This window comes from Salmo salar, chromosome 17 (genome assembly GCF_965601325.2).
Source record: "Salmo salar chromosome 17, fSalSal1, whole genome shotgun sequence".
Lineage (NCBI taxonomy): Eukaryota > Metazoa > Chordata > Actinopteri > Salmoniformes > Salmonidae > Salmo > Salmo salar.
This window is the reverse complement of record NC_138307.1, coordinates 70,809,632-70,830,191: the sequence shown is the minus strand read 5'-3', so window position 1 is coordinate 70,830,191 and position 20,560 is coordinate 70,809,632. Positions and strand designations below refer to the sequence as shown.

The 20,560-nt window shown below is 45.2% G+C and overlaps 2 protein-coding genes across 2 annotated transcripts in view; both read left to right on the top strand.

The window, feature by feature from the left end:
* Positions 1 to 3,887, top strand: part of LOC106609777 (protein smoothened) — a 159,059-nt gene extending 155,172 nt beyond the window's left edge. Inside the window, exon 12 of the mRNA XM_045700083.2 lies at positions 12 to 3,887. Within this exon, the coding sequence (XP_045556039.1) occupies positions 12 to 631 (620 nt within the window). The 3' untranslated portion in view covers positions 632 to 3,887. The remainder of the gene's footprint in view (positions 1 to 11) is intronic.
* Positions 3,888 to 4,575: 688 nt separating this feature from the next.
* Positions 4,576 to 20,186, top strand: LOC106609779 (low affinity vacuolar monovalent cation/H(+) antiporter-like). The gene is made up of 20 exons (XM_045700081.2): positions 4,576 to 4,838; positions 6,468 to 6,614; positions 6,926 to 7,041; positions 7,187 to 7,292; positions 7,661 to 7,777; positions 7,910 to 7,971; positions 9,317 to 9,469; positions 9,816 to 10,001; positions 10,141 to 10,240; positions 10,764 to 10,905; positions 11,354 to 11,537; positions 12,801 to 12,900; positions 16,390 to 16,508; positions 16,849 to 16,886; positions 17,539 to 17,690; positions 17,808 to 17,947; positions 18,337 to 18,431; positions 19,188 to 19,266; positions 19,440 to 19,548; positions 19,629 to 20,186. Exons 1-20 carry the CDS (start codon positions 4,769 to 4,771, stop codon positions 19,700 to 19,702), a joined length of 2,289 nt encoding a protein of 762 aa, XP_045556037.1. The 5' UTR covers positions 4,576 to 4,768; the 3' UTR covers positions 19,703 to 20,186.
* The last annotated feature ends 374 nt before the right edge of the window (positions 20,187 to 20,560 follow it).

Genomic DNA, 20,560 nt, shown 5'->3' with positions numbered 1-20,560 from the left:
CTTTCACCCAGTTCCACCCCCAGAGGAGAGGAACAAGCTGTGGATGGTGGAGGCGGAGATCTCCCCTGAGATGATGATGAAGAGGAAGAAGAAGAGGAAGAAGAGGAAGGAGGCGCGTCCTCTGGAGGAGCTGGCCGAACACCAGGGCTACCGTCGGCGAGAGTTTGGCACCAGCTCGGGGCCACGGCTACCCAAGCTGCCCGGCCACAGGAGCCTGGTGGCCAATCTGAGGCAGCACCAGGAGGAGGCTGAGGACGTCCTTCCAGGCTCTTACCCTGAGTTTAGGCCCTCTCATCCCCTGCCCGACCAAGAGAGGTACGGAGGAGCCCTGGGGGCCTCCTCTAGCCAGAGGAGCAGGTACCCTGACCTCAACCCCCTCTCCCTCAGTGACCTGCCAGAGGACCTCGGCCTGGGGCCTCGCTGCCGCCCCCAACAACCACCCCCCTCCTTCTGGCAGCCCAATGGAGCGTTCCACTACTCCGGGGAGGTGGCGCCTATGGCAGGGGTGTCTGGGAGGACAGACCACGTGGGGAGGTCGCAGGGGGGTCAAAGGAGGGAGGAGTGGGGGCAGATCCACTCTAGAACCAACCTGATGGAGGCGGAGCTTATGGATGCTGACTCTGACTTCTGAGAGCGACCATGTGTGGTTGTGGGGTTTTCATTTTTTTTTTACAGACTGTTAGAGAAAAGTGCTGGATACTTACACTTATGGGGCTCCCTTGTCACTGCCCAACAGTCAAGATGAAACAGGACTCAAGTCAAGTTAATTGGTCAGATCTGTCTCATTTAAAGGGAAGGGCTAAAGGAGAACTGATCAGGCCAAGGGTGAGTTTCATGAAAGCTTCTTGGCTTATGTTCCACTGGGCACGAACTGGTTGAATCAACGTTGTTTCCACGTCATTTCAACCCCCCAAAATCTATGTGATGATGTTGAATCAATGTGGAAAACTGATTGTATTTGAAAAAAGTCATCAACGTAAGGGCATTTCGTATTTTTTTCATCCAACCTTTAAGCTAAATCCAATGAAATAGTGACATTTGTTGTTGATTTCACATTGAATTCACGTTAGTTAACAACTCAACCAGATGTAAATCAGAACTAGACGTTGAACTGACTTCTGTGCCCAGTGGGGTGGCTCTGAATTTCTCTTAACAAATCACAGTAGCTACAGTTTCATAAAAATGTGTTTAAAAACCTATAGCTGCATTTAGACAGGCAGCCTAATTCTTATATTTTTACCACTAATTAGTCTTTTGACCAATCACATCAAATCTTTTCACATCACATCTTTTTCAGAGCTAATCTGATTGGTAAAAAGATCAATTAGTGAAAAAAAGATCAGAATTGGCCTGCCTGTCTAAATAAGCTAAATGAATTGAATAAAGCACTTTTCTGTTCTACAAGTGGTCTGGGTCTATAGTTGTGGAGAGAAATAAAGTACCTCGTTAGCTACAAAGCTTTTGGGAAACACATCCCAGACTAGTCAATGCTGTGTGATTTACCGAAAATAATTCCACTTATGGCATTGGTCAGAAAACGGACATGACCAGCCATGTTGCAACAACTAACTTCTGTTGTCAGAAACATTTAATTGAATGATGGCAGCAGAAGAGGCAGCTCAACTCTGAACGAATTGGATGACGGTCACCATCACTGACATGATCCCGGGTCACTTTGTCTTGGATCAGATATCACTCTTGTTGATTTCAGTCTCATAGCCATTCATTCATTATATGACTTCCAAGACTCTTCCAGGGATCTTATCGTTCACTGAGTCAGTTCATGCATCATAGGGTTTATGTAAGTAGTGTAAAGTGGCTTCCTTTCCTTGTCTCTTGTCTACGTCGTCGCTGACTTTAGAAAACTGGACCTGTGAAAACGAATTCCATGTAGGCGTTCTCCATATTGCTTTCAACTAGCCTGTGTTAATAACAGAATATTACTAGATCTGTAACGATGGAGAGGAAGCCACTTCAGATGATTGACATGCAGCCTCATCTGATGCAGAAACCATCAGGCTCTGGAAGTTCCATGTCTTTCTATATCTTTGTCAACTTGTAGTCTGTACTTTTGTCACAAAAATATAGAACTGTTTTTATATTGCCTGGTGCAATCACACAAAAGTGAGCTTTTTTCACCTGAGGAGAAAGAGAATTGATTAGGTTTTTACATCAGTGGAAATTAAATACACAACTGAGTGGGAATCAATCATTTCATTTCTTGAAAGTGTTCTTGCACATGTTAGCTACATCAGTTAAATTGTTACGTTTTTTTCCCCTGTACAATTGTATTAAAAAGGGTTATTTTTTTACTGTAGTATATAGTATTTCCACATGATTTGTTACTCTATTGTACAGCAGTGCTTGACTTGGACTGAAATACAGTAGGTGCCGGTACTCATTTTACATGCTGGTACTGTTTATATTTATGTGCAGGAGCTCCACAATACTTTTCAGCTAATATTCTAGAAGAAGAACAGGAGCACAAGCAGTAGAAAATGTGAGTTGCCGGTACTCAGCTCCGGTGAGCTCCTGCCCAAGTTAAGCATACGTATAGACTACCTTGGATATACTTTGTTGAGTTCTGTGTTTTTATTGTATAGGACAGTGCTATATATTGCGTCATGTTGTCCTAGAGTTGAGCAAAACACCTTTATTCTCTTTGCTTGTAATTATCTGCTACAATTTCTAAATGCACGTGTTGTGCTTCTCTCTATGTGTAGTGCACCTGTTCATTTATTGGGACCGAGGACGCAGTGGAGGCTGCTGAGGGGAGGACGGCTCATAATAATGGCTGGAACGGAGCAAATGAAATGGCATCAAACACATTTAATACCGTTCCGCTAATTCCGCTCCAGCCATTACCACAAGCCTGTCCTTCTCAATTAAGGTGCCACCAACCTCCTGTGCAAGGATGCAGCATACTTGTACAATTCTAAGTTGTTATACTGTATGTTTGGTTGTTTATCTGTGCTGAGGTACATTACAGATTTGCTCAGCAAAAGGGAAAAGTCACTGAAGCTCGTGATGTAGTTGTACCGATGCTGTAACCAAAGTATTTTAGTATTAGTGTCTTTGCGTCACACTCACAACAGAATAAAGATGGTGCCGAACTACAGATGTAAAATCTTAATTTGATTCAACCTGTTGCAGGAAAAATTAAAACTTGTACTGCATTTGAGGTTTAAAACGGTTTCTGAAGTTTGTAATTTCCACTTTGACTTGATTTTCGCTTACAAAAAATGGATCAACCGCTACAAAAATGGTCATTAATTATAATCCACATAACTCACATTTCCTGTTGCTGCAGGATTATGTTTCTGCTGTAGCAAACTGGCTCAAATTAAGATCCTACATCTGTAGTGTCAATGTTATGATAGTCCTATTAGCTAATGTGTATCAGATTATTTATAAAATGTCCATGTCTGGAAGATAAATTAAGCAAGCTGTAAAGCGCTGCAATGAAAATAACACTGTAACATTTGTTTAATACATTTGGACATTTCTTGCACCATCAGTGCAAACGAATGTAATTTCTGTTAAAAAAATATATTTTGTGAAAAGACAAGGAATCTATCAAGTGTATATGACATCAACTGTAATATTTCTCATGTTGGATACTGACCAGCCAGTTTATTCCAGGGGAAGTTAACCCTGCTATACTTTGAGGTATTGTGAACGTTCTCAGAGTTTTATTTTGTTGTCAAAGATAGTTAAATACAGTCCATCTCTTTGTGGGTTCTTTATATTGGCAAAATCCATTTCCCTATTGTATATGTAGCTTACTGCTGTTTCTCTCCACACTCATATCTTGAACACAGAATTGTATTACTTTGATCATGAAGCTGTATTTTTGTATAATTATGTAAATAAAAGGAAACCTAGAATTCTGGTGTTGTTGTTTTTTGATTTATTTATTGAGATTTGTGAATAAAACATATTTCTAGTGTTGATGGTCCTTAGTTCTGTTGTCCTACACTTGTTGGAATAATGTTTCCTTTCACATATAGTTTTTAGGTCTCCACCCAGTATGAAATGTTATTATCCTTGGTAAAGTAAATAGGCCAGGGATAAGCAACTGGCCACTTTTGAAAGTCCTTGATCAATTTCCCCCCAAAAATACAATTAAAAAAAAAATTCGCTCGGGGTCTCAATTTACTGCTGCAAGTTAGAATAGTAGAATACAAAAGGTGCAATTTCGAAATTTGGTTGGGCATCAACAGTTTTTCTCTTGTTAGCACAGTCACGGATAGTCAGTCAATTAGCCCACCATGTCAGCTAACATTTTTTAGATTGCGAAATTAGTTTAGCGTCCAGCTGACCCAACTTGGTTCATGGTCGAATTACCAACAGGGGCCCCATTGATTGTGTTAGTCTGTCTCACTCAGATATTATATTAAAAACTTCAAACAACTGCCCCCACCCAAATCAATGTTGGCCATCCCTGAAATAGACAGAATGACAGAAAACACATATTATTCAATAGAACACATTTCATCAAAAACAGCGTAAGTTATGAATTGGATTTTCAAACAAAGTTGTTTTATATTAGAATGGGCACAGGACATGACACAGTCACTACACATCCCAGAATGCAGTCGATGGAGAAGGACAAGATATGAGGATGATCTACAATTCCCACGAGTTGTTTGGAGACATGCATGTATGTCATCAATGGTTAGGAAGCGCACAGAGAACCGCTGAGGAAGGGCATTGACTTGATTAAACCGGCGTGGTATTAGCTCTATGGGAATTATAATCAATAATAATGTCCAACATTAAAGCGCCTATTGTTGATACGGAGAGGTGTAGGCGGAGGTCTACGGCTGAAAGTTCAGGTAAGAACAAATCGTAAACGTTCCTTCTATCAATCTCCGCGGTTTGTTTAACATGCGATAATCGTGCGTTTGCAACAAATGTTGTATCGTACATAGACACAGCTCTCAAGGTAAACTTTGGCATTTGTTTTGTAAATTTCATAGAAGGTTCGACATTTTGAAAAGCCTATATTTGTGCCTTGTCAGTTAGTGTTCAATAGTTAACTTTGATTAAACGCACCTGTGTATGGGTAGGCTGCTTTCCTTCTATTTCCACAATATTTAATTTGTGCGGAGGAGCCCCTAAATAATGTTTTACACTTAATGTAGTTAGGATAACCAGGCCTCACAAACCTGTTTACTAATAGGTGAGAAACTATTCAGTTCCTGTGACGTACATCTGAAAACTGCTTGATAATTTGCTCAGACCCCCAATATGGATTTCTGTTCACAGATATTGGAACCAGATTCTGAAAATAGTGTATGGACTCTTATTACCAGAGAGATTGTAGGCTACGCTGTACTATTACCTAAGTCAGGGTTCCCCAAACTCGGTCCTGGGGCCCCCCTGGGTGCACGTTTTGGTGTTTGCCCTACACAGCTTATTAAAATAACCAACTCATCATCAAGCTTTGATCATTTGAATGAGCTGTGTAGTGCTACAGTAGGGCACAACTAAAACGTGCACCCAGGGGGCGCCCAGGACCGAGTTTGGGAAATCCTGACTTATGCTACAGTAGTGGTAAGATTACGACAACATGAGGAGGAAAGCTGAGGACGAATGCTTTCACTAAATTTGTATTTAATTGAAAATATTATCAATCTGCTTTCTCTCAGATTATGAGAACTGTGAGTCTATTGATTGACTGGCCCGTCTCATAATTGAAGTTGCATGAAGACGATGTCACATGTTGATAAAGAATCCCTTCCCTTTGTTCAGTTAGGAGTCTTGGGACAGTGATGCTCATCTTAAATCCTGTGGAGATTCAGTTTAGGGAATGTCAGGTCAGGAGAGAGCGTTGGATTTACAAGTACTTGTTGCTCTCTGGATTTTCCATGTATGACCATTTCAATCTCTCTGAATTGAATTTAGAAAACGCTGCTCGTCCTTTTTAAAAGACATGAAGTTGTAAAGTTATCTTGCTCCCCTGTCAAAGTGGTAAACCTTCAGAGGCAACATTTCTGTGCATCGTCATAGTGCTTGTTAAATCCACTAACGTTTGAAATCCATAGGTAATGTCATCAGTCTCACCAGTATCCCTGCACTGAAGAATTGGGTGTCGCTGCATGTGACTGTCAGGAGCTTTTCGTTAGTCACGCACTGACTTGACGGGTTTAGTGCATTGGTCCACACAGGTCTCACATGACCTAACCAACTGGGATCCAGAGTTGTTCCTGATGAGGAAAAACTCCTGGCCCTAGTTATGCCATATGGATTCTGTTTGTCTAACAATGTTGAGTTTAGTTCTCTGGGGGATACATTTATTAGTAGGTATCATTTTATTCTGAACGTTTTATGCAAGTTTACCTGCATCTTCTCAGATGTCATTTGTTACCCTACACAAGTTATGTTGATGAATAAACACTTCTAATAATGGAGACGTTTAAGGGTAGGTTATGTTTCATATAAATGTTTGTTTGTCCCCTCAGATACCCAATGGGACCATGACCCCAGGGTCTACCGCCGTACATCCCAGTGTGACAGACTGTGTGTGGACATTGGCAGCCATGTGGCCGAGACCCCCTCCCCAGATGTCTCCCACCAATACACCCCCAAATGCTTGTCTGCACACAAAGGTGAGGGTACAGCCTGTCCTGGCAGCACATAGTCACAACCAACACTGACTGTTTGCTAAAGTACCCATGGATGCTCTGTACAACCGATAGCATTGGTGTAATTTAGTTTTTTGGGCTGGCTAAGCTCTACACCTTTGGGAGAAACAAGATTCATGAAATTCTGCTATATCAAATCATTTTTAAATGTCCATATGTTAGTGTGTGATACTTCATGGAAGACCTCTCATCCATTTTTCTTGTCTTACTTTTTTCCTCGTCTTGGCCGGACCATTTCATCCATTTGTTTGGTAACTTGGTGTCTGTTCCCTCAGGAGGCAGTACTCCTTGTCACTATGGGGAAGAGGTTTGGCAGGATGGCTCGAGCTTGAGGACCACCATCCGAGCGGAGAATGAAGTAGAGGCAAACAAACTGGCCAACAACTACAGGGTGGGTGGGGTGTTGGACACATCGGAGAAAAAAAAGCCTGGCAGTTTTTGTCTTCCATGTAAAACAGTTATAATTTGAATGATTTACAAAATATCCCTTCAACTTGGAAGTGATGGTGTGTCTGGTTGTGTGTGCACATGTTCAGTTTGGCTTCAGAAAGTGGAAGAGTCACGTGACTGAGAGGCCCATCGAGGACAGGTCGGACATTGTGAGGGAGCTCTACTCGGAGCTAAACTTTGTCAGACCCCAAGGTTAGTGTCTGTCCTCCTGCTCCTAATTCACTTGCCCCCTGCGGAACCTCTAATATGACGATCATTAGAAAAGGTGCGGGTTGTGTTCAGTAGTCACCAAACGGAGATAGTACCTCCCTGTTTCGGGGACAGTTATCTGAACATGTCCAATAAGAAATGTTGTTTTTTTTGTTTTCCGTGGCAACGTTTTTTAAAACATTTAACTACCATGTGCCCTAATGAACATGATCATGGCTTGATGTGAATCATTTTCTAAATGTTTGAGGGAAAAATACTCAAGATTGTAGTGTTCTATAGCTATAGAGTAGACACTATATGTTGATGAAAAGAATACACTGCCATTTTTTTTTTAATCTCTTTGATTTCAGGTTCATTGATCACTTGTGGAAACATGGCATACTTGATTTTATTTGGATGGTGGATCTCTTTAGCCTACCTCTTGGTCTCTGTCCTAATGTTTCTGACCATCATTGGAGTTCCTTATGGTAAGAACCCCTTTCATGTAATACACACATTATTTTAATGTTCTTTTAAATAAAATCTGTATTACTTTACGTCGGGATGACATAAATCTGAATTTCAATTCTAATATTTTGGGGTCTCAAATCTTATTTCAGGGAAGCTGTGTTGGAAGTTATCATGCTACTTTCTGTGGCCATTTGGGAAGTCCATACTAAAGGTAACAGTTATGACAGTGGTTGATTATGCTATTGTCTTGGCTCGTTCTCCATTGATTATTGCCTGGTCAGTGTGACGTTTAGCCTGGAGGAACCAGCTTGATCGCTGTGTTCATCATTCTCCTTGCTCCTCATATACCGTTACAACAACTAGGTCCAACAACTCAACAAATATAACTAAAGACTTGAACACCCAGCTATATTCATGGTCTGGTTAGAAGTGTGTGCAATTGTCACCTCAATACTGTCACTCTCTGGGCCCCATTTTAATGGTGTTGTAGTCAAACTGATGGTCCTGATACTATTGCTTAGTGTTGGTTGGAGTTTATCAATAAGGTTTAATCATGTATTAAGGCTCTTATTGACGTTAGGTCTAATCAGACAATACAGATGTTGTTTTTACTTCCATCGCTCTCTTGCTTCCATTCTCTCCTTCGCTCCCTCGCCCATCCCGCTCTCTCCTTCGCTCCCTCGCCCATCCCGCTCTCTCCTTCGCTCCCTCGCCCATCCCGCTCTCTCCTTCGCTCCCTCGCCCATCCCGCTCTCTCCTTCGCTCCCTCGCCCATCCCGCTCTCTCCTTCGCTCCCTCGCCCATCCCGCTCTCTCCTTCGCTCCCTCGCCCATCCCGCTCTCTCCTTCGCTCCCTCGCCCATCCCGCTCTCTCCTTCGCTCCCTCGCCCATCCCGCTCTCTCCTTCGCTCCCTCGCCCATCCCGCTCTCTCCTTCGCTCCCGCGCCCATCCCGCTCTCTCCTTCGCTCCCGCGCCCATCCCGCTCTCTCCTTCGCTCCCTCGCCCATCCCGCTCTCTCCTTCGCTCCCTCGCCCATCCCGCTCTCTCCTTCGCTCCCGCGCCCATCCCGCTCTCTCCTTCGCTCCCTCGCCCATCCCGCTCTCTCCTTCGCTCCCGCGCCCATCCCGCTCTCTCCTTCGCTCCCGCGCCCATCCCGCTCTCTCCTTCGCTCCCTCGCCCATCCCGCTCTCTCCTTCGCTCCCTCGCCCATCCCGCTCTCTCCTTCGCTCCCTCGCCCATCCCGCTCTCTCCTTCGCTCCCTCGCCCATCCCGCTCTCTCCTTCGCTCCCGCGCCCATCCCGCTCTCTCCTTCGCTCCCGCGCCCATCCCGCTCTCTCCTTCGCTCCCGCGCCCATCCCGCTCTCTCCTTCGCTCCCTCGCCCATCCCGCTCTCTCCTTCGCTCCCTCGCCCATCCCGCTCTCTCCTTCGCTCCCTCGCCCATCCCGCTCTCTCCTTCGCTCCCGCGCCCATCCCGCTCTCTCCTTCGCTCCCGCGCCCATCCCGCTCTCTCCTTCGCTCCCATCCCGCTCTCTCCTTCTTTCACCTGGATGTTTAGCCCAGAAGCCTGGTCAGGCGATGCTGTGTGAAGTTCCCTCACTGCGAGGCCATCCCAGAGGAATCTGACTCAAAGGAGGTGAAGGAGTCTACACCCCTGCTCATGCCCCCTTCTGTCCCCATCGAGGTCCCCCCACAACGGACGCGTTACTGGGTGAGTCTTGTCCCCTCACCTATCGCCTCAACCCCTGTGTGGGCTAATATTTTCTCAAATAATATTTATGTCAAAAGTTATATCCTTATAAGCGTATGTTGTTTTCCTTATGTGGATTGCGATGGAATGTGTTTGGTTTAGTTTGTTCAGACTAACAAGTTATCAATCTCTAAACTCAATCTGAGTGCCTGATTGGCTGCTCTGTTTTCAAGCTTTTGCCAAGACCATTTCATAACCAGTACTTTTTCACATCTGTCCCCGCTGTGTGTGTGCACGTGCTTTTGTTTGTGTTTGCATGTGTGTCTGTGCCTGCCTGGTCTCCTGTGCTGTGCCCTGCTGGGTGCAGTGTCGTGTCAGTACCTATGTGTGGTTGTTGCTAGGCTACCCTCTCCTGGGGCTGATCCACGGCCTGGCCTGCTTCCTCTCCTGGATCCTGGTCTTCACCATCCCCGTGGCCAAGATGAACGCCCGCACCCTGGCCATCATCCTCCTCATGCCCCCCGAGGACGTCCACATCCACCGGCTGAAAAAGGTGGACGCGCTCATCAAGATCTTCCCCTTCCATGTCGTGTTGACAATGCCACCGTGTTTTTTAAAGGAATCCTTTTCCTTGATTTGGAAATGTATAATTTAACAATTGCTTTGCTATTTTTTTTCTGTCTCTTTTGCAGCCGCAAGGGTGTGAGAGCCAAGTGCTTCTCTGTTGCTACCACGCCTTCAACTGGTACTACTACAAATACACCTTGGACGGAATCAATGTGTTCGCTGTCAGTATCCTTTAACAGACCATTATGGTTGTGATTATCTGTCACCTGACTCATGTCAGTGAACTGGTGGTGGCGTTCCAGGTCGTCTTTATGCAGTCACACGGCTTAGATGATCAGACCTGGAGAAGTGTTTCGTGTCCTAGGAACCACATTCATTTGCTATAGAGATATTATGAGTTGGGCAGTGTGACTACAAAAAAGATGACCTGGAACACCACCAAGAACCTAATGGAATGTCCTGCAAGTTGCACCTTTTACCCTGTCCAGCAGGGGTCAGCATTTCTGCTTAGTGGTTCTTTACAGTGCATCACCAATTGGCATCAGACAATCAGCAGGTTTGAGGGAATCAGTTTAAGCAAAAATAAGTATAAAATCATTAATTTGGTTCACACAATAAGTAGTTAGTTAGGATGCAAGGTTATTTATAGATCTGTGATTCTGCAATGTATTTGATATCCAACACAGCGCTGTAGACTTTCCATTCCAGTTGACCCACTGGTGATCCTTAAAGCAATGTGCCCACCCAGACCTGCTGCCCCTGGTCATCACAACCCTGGTGGTCGGCTACGTGGACACAGAGAACCAGTTTGTCAGCTCGGAGGCCAAGTTCGCTGCTGCCGTCAGCTCCATCATCCCACTGTCCTATTACATTGGCATGGGCATCGCCAGGTAAGACCCCCCCCCCCCCCCCCCGTCTGCTCTGCCAACATGGGCAAAATACCAGAACCACAGTAAGAGGCTAGCTTGGAGTCAAATTGTTCTCATTGTTTTGAACAGATGTTAAATCCACATAATGACGTGCTTGTGCTCCGACAAGGCCCTCTGAATAGAATCACCCCTGAGGCTGGTTGATGGTTGTTAAATTTGGTGGTGGTAAAATTTGGCGTTAGTAGTTAAAATGGTACATCTCGCTGCAGTATCTCAGCCCAGAGTAACACGCTGTCTGCCTCTCTGCAGTATCTCAGCCCAGAGTAACACGCTGTCTGCCTCTCTGCAGTATCTCAGCCCAGAGTAACACGCTGTCTGCCTCTCTGCAGTATCTCAGCCCAGAGTCACACGCTGTCTGTCTCTCTGCAGTATCTCAGCCCAGAGTCACACGCTGTCTGTCTCTCTGCAGTATCTCAGCCCAGAGTAACTTTGCGGTGGGAGCAGTGGTGAACGCCACGTTTGGCTCCATCACAGAGATGACCTTCTACATCACTGCCCTGCTGAGGGGTCACAAGGCCGGCACCAAGTGCTATGAGGAGATCGTCAAGGCCGCTCTCACTGGAACCCTGCTGGGCTGTATTCTCTTTATCCCAGTGAGTGGCACCTAGACACACACAGGCATCTCACTGATATACACAAAAACATTACCCTCGAAGACTGACACACAACCACCAGTGTTTACTTTCTCAACAATAATAGTGACTAAAATATTACTCAAACACCTACTTTTCAGTGGCAATTTATGAGACTATATAACTGACTAAATAGACCCAGAAAACTAGAACTAAGGAAAATGTTCTATTCTGCAGTGGAACAGATGCGCCACACACAGCCTAGCCTACGCGGACTGGGATATGTTCAGGTGAGCTGCGGGGGAGCAAGCGATGTGTGTGGCCAGATAGGCGCAGCTCCGTCTCCGCTTATACACATCACGCAGGCGACTCTCTTTCTTCCCTGTAGCTAACCAGTCACCACCAGCCTTCTAATTACATAGGTACCCTTTGTCTGGTTAAAAAACACAAGATGCTTCATGAAATGTAAAAACAGTAGCAGCTTTAAGTTGAATAGTAGACCAACAGTCTAGCTATGTTTTTCTCTCCCTTCAGTATAGAATTATTTTTGAATTTGTAGACTCGCTCAACCTATCGCACTTTCCCCACTGCATTTCATAGCCCGGTTCTGTAGCCAACATACTAGCCACTTCTCCTTATTTTCCTCAGAGAAAATGGTTTGATTTTAGCCCTTACCGTTAAAAAGATATGACCCCTAATACCGTCGCTACGCATTTTACATTTATAAATCATCGCGGGCCGTTCTTAAACTAGGCTACTTGCAGACCAGACTGTTAACCATTTGTTTAGGCTACACCTTGTTCAGTCATGTTACCTCATTAGCTAGCTATAGCCAACCACCTGGGGCACGTTCAGCAGGATGCAACGTTTTGGAACGTTCAGGTAGAAATATGCTATGTAGAACAAACATGCCTCTCTGACATAAGGGATAACGTCGGCTCTATTCATGGTATTTTTTTATCTGCAATGTTTTCAACTGAATGTGGCCCTGGTAACATTACCAGTAGCCTATATGCAAACATTTGGTGGCACAGAAAGGAAAACGGATAGCAAACAATTTGAGTAAATCCCTCTTGCCACTACACTATATCTGACTGGTTAAATAACTTTATTTTGACTTAATGTGGACCCAGCACTTGGACCAGAACTCGAACACGGGGACTGGGATTTCAGCCGTAAGAGACTCTGAATTTCACTTGGCCTTGAGCACAGGGGACTTGTGACTGGAGGTTTAGTGACTGGAGGTTTAGTGACTGGACTACATCATGTCTCCTGTCTACCCAGGGTATCAGCATGATCATCGGGGGCTTTAAACACAGGGAGCAGAGGTTCAACAGCCGCTCTGCAGGGGTCAGCTCAGCCCTGCTCTTCATATCAGTAGGAGGTAAGAGCGTGAACACGCATGCACAGATGCGTAAGCACACACAAAGAAACACGTCTGTGTGCACACAGGCAAGTCTCTCGAGATATACTGTCTGACTCTGTAAAGCCAGTTGGGTTCTCAGTACATCGCGCCGAGATGTACTCTCCGGGTGGAGGTATATGTTTTATGATTAACGACTTATGGTGTAACTGACTTATGGTGTAACATACAGGAACTCAAGTCCTTCTGTTCACCCAACCTAGAATATCTCACAATCAAATGCTATCTCCCAAAAGAGTTTTCGTCAATAATAGCCACAGCGGTCTACATCCCCCCTCAAGCTGATACCACAACGGCCCTCAAAGAACTTCCCTGGACTTTATGCAAAGTGGAAACCACATATCCTGAGGCTGAATTTATTGTAGCTGGGGATTTTAACAAAGCAAATTTGAGGAAAAGGCTCCCGAAATTCGATCAACACATTGATTGTTGTACTCGTGCTGCTAAAACTCTCCACCATTGTTATACTACCTTCCAGAATGCATATAAGGCCCTCCATTCGGCAAATCAGACCACGATTCCATCTTGCTCCTCCCCTCCTATAGGCAGAAACTCAAACAGGGAGCACCCGTGGTAACGACTATTCAATGCTGGTCTGACCAATCGAAATCCACGCTCCAAGATTGTTTTGATCACGCAGACTGGGATATGTTCAGAGTAGCTTCAGAAGGATAATACAGTGCCACCGACACGGCCCGCTATCAAGGACTGTGGGCTCTCCTTTTCTGTGGCTGACGTGTGTAAGACATTTAAGCGTGTTAACCCTCGCAAGGCTTCCGGCCCAGATGGTATCTCTAGCTGCGTCCTCAGAGCATGTGCAGACCAGCTGGCTGGTGTGTTTACAGATATATTCAATCTCTTCCTATCCCAGTCTGTTGTCCCCACATGCTTCAAGATGGCCACCGTTGTCCCTGTACCTAAGAAAGCAAAGGTAATTGAACTAAATGACTATCTGTCATCATGAAGTGCTTTGAGAGACTAGTCCAGGATCATATCACCTCTACCTTACCTGCCACCCTAGACCCACTACAACTTGCTTACTGCCCCAATAGGTCCACAGATGACGCAATTGCCACCACACTGCCCTGTCCAATCTGGACAAGAGGCATACCTATGTAAGAATTCTGTTTATTGACTATAGCTCAGCATTCACCCCCATAGTACCCTTAACTCATCATCAAGCTCGAGGCCCTGGGTCTGAGCCCCGCCCTGTGCAACTGGGTCCTGGACTTCCTGACGGGTCGCCCCACAAGGGTGCGTGCTCAGCCCCCTCCTGTACTCCCTGTTCACCCATGACTGCGTGGCCATGCACGCCTCCAACTCGATCATCAAGTTTGCAGACGACACAACAGTAGTAGGCTTGATTACCAGCAACGATGAGACCGCCTACAGGGAGGTGAGGGCTCTGGGAGTGTGGTGCCAGGAAAATAACCTCTCACTCAATGTCAACAAAACTAAGGAGGTTGGACTTCAGGAAACAGCAGAGGGAGCACCCCGCTATCCACATCGATGGGACTGCAGTGAAGAAGGTGGAAAGCTTCAAGTTTCTGAAATGGTCCACCCACAATGACGGTGTGGTGAAGAAGGTGCAACAGGGCCTCTTCAACCTCGGGAGGCTGAAGAAATTTGTCTGAACACCTAAAACCCTCACAAACTTTTACAAATGCACAATCGAGAGCATCCTGTCGGGCTGTATCCACCGCCTTGTACGGCAACTGCACCGCCTACAACCGCAAAGCTCTCCAGAGGGTGTTGCGGCCTGCCCAACGCATTCCTGGGGGCAAACTTCCTGCCCTCCTGGACACGTACAGCACCCAATGCCATAGGAATGCCAAAAAGATCATCAAGGACATTAACCACCCGAGCCACTGTCTGTTCACCCCGCTATCATCCAGAAGGTGAGGTCAGTACAGGTGCATCAATGCTGGGACTGGGAGACAAACTGTTTTTCAATCTCAAGGCCATCAGGCTGCTAAACAGCCATCACTAGCACATCAGAGGCGACTGCCTGTAGACATAGATTAGAGATCACTGGCCACTTTTATAAATCGATCACTCATCTCATATGTACAGTCGTGGCCAAAAGTTTTGAGAATGACACAAATATTAATTTTCACAGTCTGCTGCCTCAGTTTGTATGATGGCAATTTGCATATACTCAAATGTTATGAAGAGTGAGCAAATGAATTGCAAAGTCCCTCTTTGCCATGCAAATGAACTGAATCCCCCCAAAACATTTCCACTGCATTTCAGCCCTGCCACAAAAGGACCAGCTGACATCATGTCAGTGATTCTCTCGTTAACACAGGTGTGTGTTGACGAGGACAAGGCTGGAGATCACTCTGTCATGCTGATTGAGTTGGAATAACAGACTGGAAGCTTGAAAAGGAGGGTGGTGCTTGGAATCATTGTTCTTCCTCTGTCAATCATGGTTACCTGCAAGGAAACACGTGTCGTCATCATTGCTTTGCACAAAAAGGGCTTCACAGGCAAGGATATTGCTGCTAGTAAGATTGCACCTAAATCAACCATTAATCGGATCGTCAAGAACTTCAAGGAGAGCGGTTCAATTGTTGTGAAGAAGGCTTCAGGGCGCCCAAGAAAGTACAGCAAGTGCCAGGACCGTTTCCTAAAGTTGATTCAGCTGCGGGATCGGGACACCACCAGTACAGAGCTTGCTCAGGAATGGCAGCAGGCAGGTGTGAGTGCATCTGCACGCACAGGGAGGCGAAGCCTTTTGGAGGATGGCCTGGTGTCAAGAAGGGCAGCAAAGAAGCCGCTTCTCTCCAGGAAAAACATCAGGGACAGACTGATGTTCTGCAAAAGGTACAGGGATTGGACTGCTGAGGACTGGGATAGTCATTTTCTCTGATGAATCCCCTTTCCGATTGTTTGGGGCATCTGGAAAAAACCTTGTCCGGAGAAGACCAGGTGAGCGCTACCATCAGTCCTGTGTCAACACTGCAAATATTGACTCTTGTAATTATACTTCAGTATTCCATAGTAACATCTGACAAAAATATCTGAACACACTGAAGCAGCGAACTTTGTGGAAATTAATATTTGTGTTATTCTCAAAACTTTTGGCCACAACTGTATAAACTGCGCTCCACACTATTCTACGGTATCTTAGTCACTTTAATTGTGTGTAAATATTGCATCACCCATCTCATATGAATATACTGTATTCTATACTATGCCACTGTATCTTAGTCCAATGCTGCTCTGACATGTATGTATACATTCTTAATCCATTCCTTACTTAGATTTACGTTTATTTTGGGTAAATGTTGTGAAACTGTTAGATATCACTGTACTGTCAACTAGAAGCACAAGCATTTTGCTACACCCGCAATATCTGCTAAACATGTGACCAATAAAATTTGATTTGAAGTCTGAACACACACGCACATCCACGAACAAGTTCACACACTTTGTTCTGTCCCGCAGGTGTATTTGCCCCAACCCTGTTCTCCAAGGCCTACGGTAGCCTGGTGTGTGCGGGCTGCTCCAGCTCTCCAGCCAACACCAGCGGGCCCTTTACCTGTATGGACTGCCACTATGACATGGTTAGTACCTACGTCTCCTGTTCACCTGCTGCATCATCATTATGAACTATTACATTGGCTGTGCTGCGTCTCAGGGTCAAATAATACTTGATTGAGCTTACCTGGAGCAATGGAACCAATGACCCAGTGGCCAAAAGGGTTAACCCTAACCCATCCATCTGGTATTCCAGACAGGCTTCATTCAAGTATTTGATTGAAAACAAGTATGATTTGAAGCCATGTCTGTAGTGTAGTGACTACTGCGGAAGTGTGTTATGAGGAGTGTTATGAGGGGTGTTTGTGGGTAGCCCCAAATGCTTAAGCATGTATTAAACTAAAGCCATATTATGTTTCTCAACAGAGTGGAAGTTACGAACCCTTATATCTCAGACACATTGAGTAAGTTCCAATAAAATACCCATTCTGTCCCATGGTTTGTTGGTGTTACCAGTCAGTAGGCCTGCTACGCTGTAGTTACTTGCTGTATGGCTTGTTTTCCAGTCAGTAGGCCTGCTACTCTGTAGTTACTTGCTGTATGGCTTGTTTTCCAGTCAGTAGGCCTGCTACGCTGTAGTTACTTGCTGTATGGCTTGTTTTCCAGTCAGTAGGCCTGCTACTCTGTAGTTACTTGCTGTATGGCTTGTTTTCCAGTCAGTAGGCCTGCTACTCTGTAGTTACTTGCTGTATGGCTTGTTTTCCAGTCAGTAGGCCTGCTACTCTGTAGTTACTTGCTGTATGGCTTGTTTTCCAGTCAGTAGGCCTGCTACTCTGTAGTTACTTGCTGTATGGCTTGTTTTCCAGTCAGTAGGCCTGCTACTCTGTAGTTACTTGCTGTATGGCTTGTTTTCCAGTCAGTAGGCCTGCTACGCTGTAGTTACTTGCTGTATGGCTTGTTTTCCAGTCAGTAGGCCTGCTACGCTGTAGTTACTTGCTGTATGGCTTGTTTTCCAGTCAGTAGGCCTGCTACGCTGTAGTTACTTGCTGTATGGCTTGTTTTCCAGTCAGTAGGCCTGCTACGCTGTAGTTACTTGCTGTATGGCTTGTTTTCCAGGCCTCTGGTATACACCATCTCCGTGTTGCTGCCCTCCGCCTACCTGATCGGCCTCATCTTCACACTGAAGACCCACTCCCACATCTATGACATCCAAGTCAGTGACGGGCACGACCACCACCAGGGTCAGTGCCCACCGGAGGGCGCCAGCGGTGAGCCCACCAACCACAAACAATTTTTGTGGTGTTGTGGTTATATAGTAGACAGGAACTGGAATGTGTGATACTTCATTGTATTGGTTTCTATTGTTTGTTTGTGTGTGTGTGTAGGTGGTCACGGCACGGTCGTCCACTGGTCCAGGTTGAGGGCTCTGTCTGTGCTGATCATGGCCACGCTGTTAATGGCTGCCTGTGCCGACCTCACCACGGAGCACATCAAACCCATCCTCGACCACTCCGCCATCTCCCAGGTACGCCCACACCTCAGCCATGTTCATTAGGGCACAGCGTAGAAAAATGTTATGCAACAGAAAATAAACATTTGCGTTTGTTATTGGATAGGTTCAGATGGTACGTCCCCGTTTCACTCCATTCTGAACCTCTTCCTTCCTTTTCATGCCCATTGACCAACCGAGACCATACCCAGGGGAATATGATACGATTCGTGTAATTGGGTAGAAAATGTCTCTGGAAAGCTCATTATTGAAAGCCCCTGTCATTTTATAAAACAGAATTTTACACGCATGATGCGACCTGCTGTTCAGGATAAGCATAAGGATAGCCAAACAACTTTTAAAATGTGTTATGTCCTGACTATGTAAAGGCTAGTGCAATGTGTCACTGTCTGTCATTCCTGCAGTATTTCATCGGTGTGACCGTGTTGGCGATGGTGCCAGAAATTCCTGAGATCTTCAACGGAATCCAGTTTGCCCTGCAGAATAACATCAGTCTCAGGTAAGCCACTTCAAGCTCTGACACTGCGTTTTCACTCTCCTGATGGATCTTGTCTCGTCATGCATAACCTAGTATCTCTAGACAGACCGGTTGCCTTCCACAATGTACCAATGTTCAAGCATACACTGTACATAGGGGCAGCAGGTACCCTAGTGGTAAGGGCATTGGGCCAGTAATCGAAAGGTTGCTAGATCGAATCCCCGAGCTGACATGGTAAAAATCCATTGTTCTGCTCCTGAACAAGGCAGTTAACCCACTGTTCCGAGGCCGTCATTATAAATTAAGAATTTGTTCTTAACTGACTTGCCTAGTTAAATAAATAAAACATAAACCAACGTCAGTTTGGCAGAGAGGAAAGGGTGGATGGAGTTGAGCACCGGGAAATCCATCCAGAACCCACCCGTAAACATTTCTGGTAGCTAGCTTGGAGCTTGCGAAAGATATTTTACACTCCCAATGTGTATTTCTCCAGTGACTAATAGTATTACAAGCTTACAACAACCACTGACTGGCTGTGGCTAAAATTAGCCTAGCTGTCCACGTCCGCGTTGTGTGTCCGCCTCTGTCATGTTTCCGAGGGGATTGTTTTTAAGCCCCACCTACCCAAACTCGTTGTTTGTTGAGAGAGTTGTCTGTCTGAAGATCACCCTTATCAAATTGGCCATGAAAATCTGACATGATTCCCAGAGCAAGTGCTGTTGCCCCCCTAGGCCCGGGGTTTCCGAGAACTGTAACCTGACTTTGATTTGTCTGCAGCTTGGAGGTGGGAAACTGCATAGCAGTGCAAGTCTGCATGATTCAGATTCCCTTACTCATCTTGTTCAACACTTTTTATGTAAGTCGTTTTAAATCTTTATCTGCATTGTGATTAATTGCATCAGATGTGCACTTTATCAATATAATTGTCAGTATCTCACTTGTTTCTGTACATAAAGCCTCAGGTTTTGATCGTAGACTGTAGTGGTCAGTGAGAAGATCCCATCAAACAGGACTCCATCTCTTTTCCAGGATGTGGGATTTGTGCTCCTGTTCAGTGACTTGCATCTTTGGGCCAGCATCTTTAGTGTGATTGTGGTCAACTACATTTTCATGGATGGCAAGTCTGACTACTTTCAGGGTAAGTTGTTGTGCTTGGTTCGCATTGCTATGCCGGATATCACGGATTAGACTGAATTCCAACCTCTGTTTCCTTTTCAGGGACTGCTTTGGTGGTGGTTTACCTCATTCTACTGGCGTTGTACTTTTTCGCCCCATCGCCCCGCGCCTGTTGAACTGCTCCGCAAAGAACAAACTTCAACTCCTAGAGTCCTTTCAGTCACTATTTACAGGAGCTGCCTTGTCGAGTTATATTCTGTCTTTCAGTCGTATTCATAAGGGCTTGCAGCGGGAAGTCCAGGTAGTCCCTCCCTGTTGCAATCTGTTTTCTTCCATTTGTGCCTAATGAACATGTCCCAGTTCTGGGCATCAATGGCCCTTTATTTGCATTATGATTTCAAAATTAACATTCCTTCTATTTAAGCACTGCACATTCTGGGGTTTATGTAAACTATATGTAGAAGATGTGTGTTTTCAGTAGGATTTTGGTAGATTAAAATGCATATGTTAAAGCAGGGTATGTTTAATATTGAATTTATAAAGTGGTCACAATAGTGCTTCACATTCATTTGGGTTTGGGTATTAAGCTGAAGCTTAAGAAATCTACACATGGTGTAATGCTAGGATTTGTATGGAGAAAAGTACAAATTTACTGCCACTTTCTTGACATTCCTGTTCTGTTTTCTATTCTTGTGATTGTCTTTGTTGCAAAGTATTGCATTGGATAAGGTACAGCCAGGTCTATTTCAACACAAGGTCTTGCACCTGAGCAGGCAGGTAAACTTCCACACAGCTCTTTGTAAAGGAATGGTATCTAGTTATAAGCAAGGGCATGCCAATTTCAATGTGCTTGTTGCACACAGGATGTTATGGTGGTTAAATATATCTTGACTATTAGGCAAACCTAGATAGTACTTGGTAAATTGTGCACTACAAGGGTTCATGCAGGGATGACGGCTCTAAAAGGGGTCATTCCATGCCAGGTACCATTACTGTTGAAGCAGGCAAACCATTCCCAGACCGGTTTGTGCTGT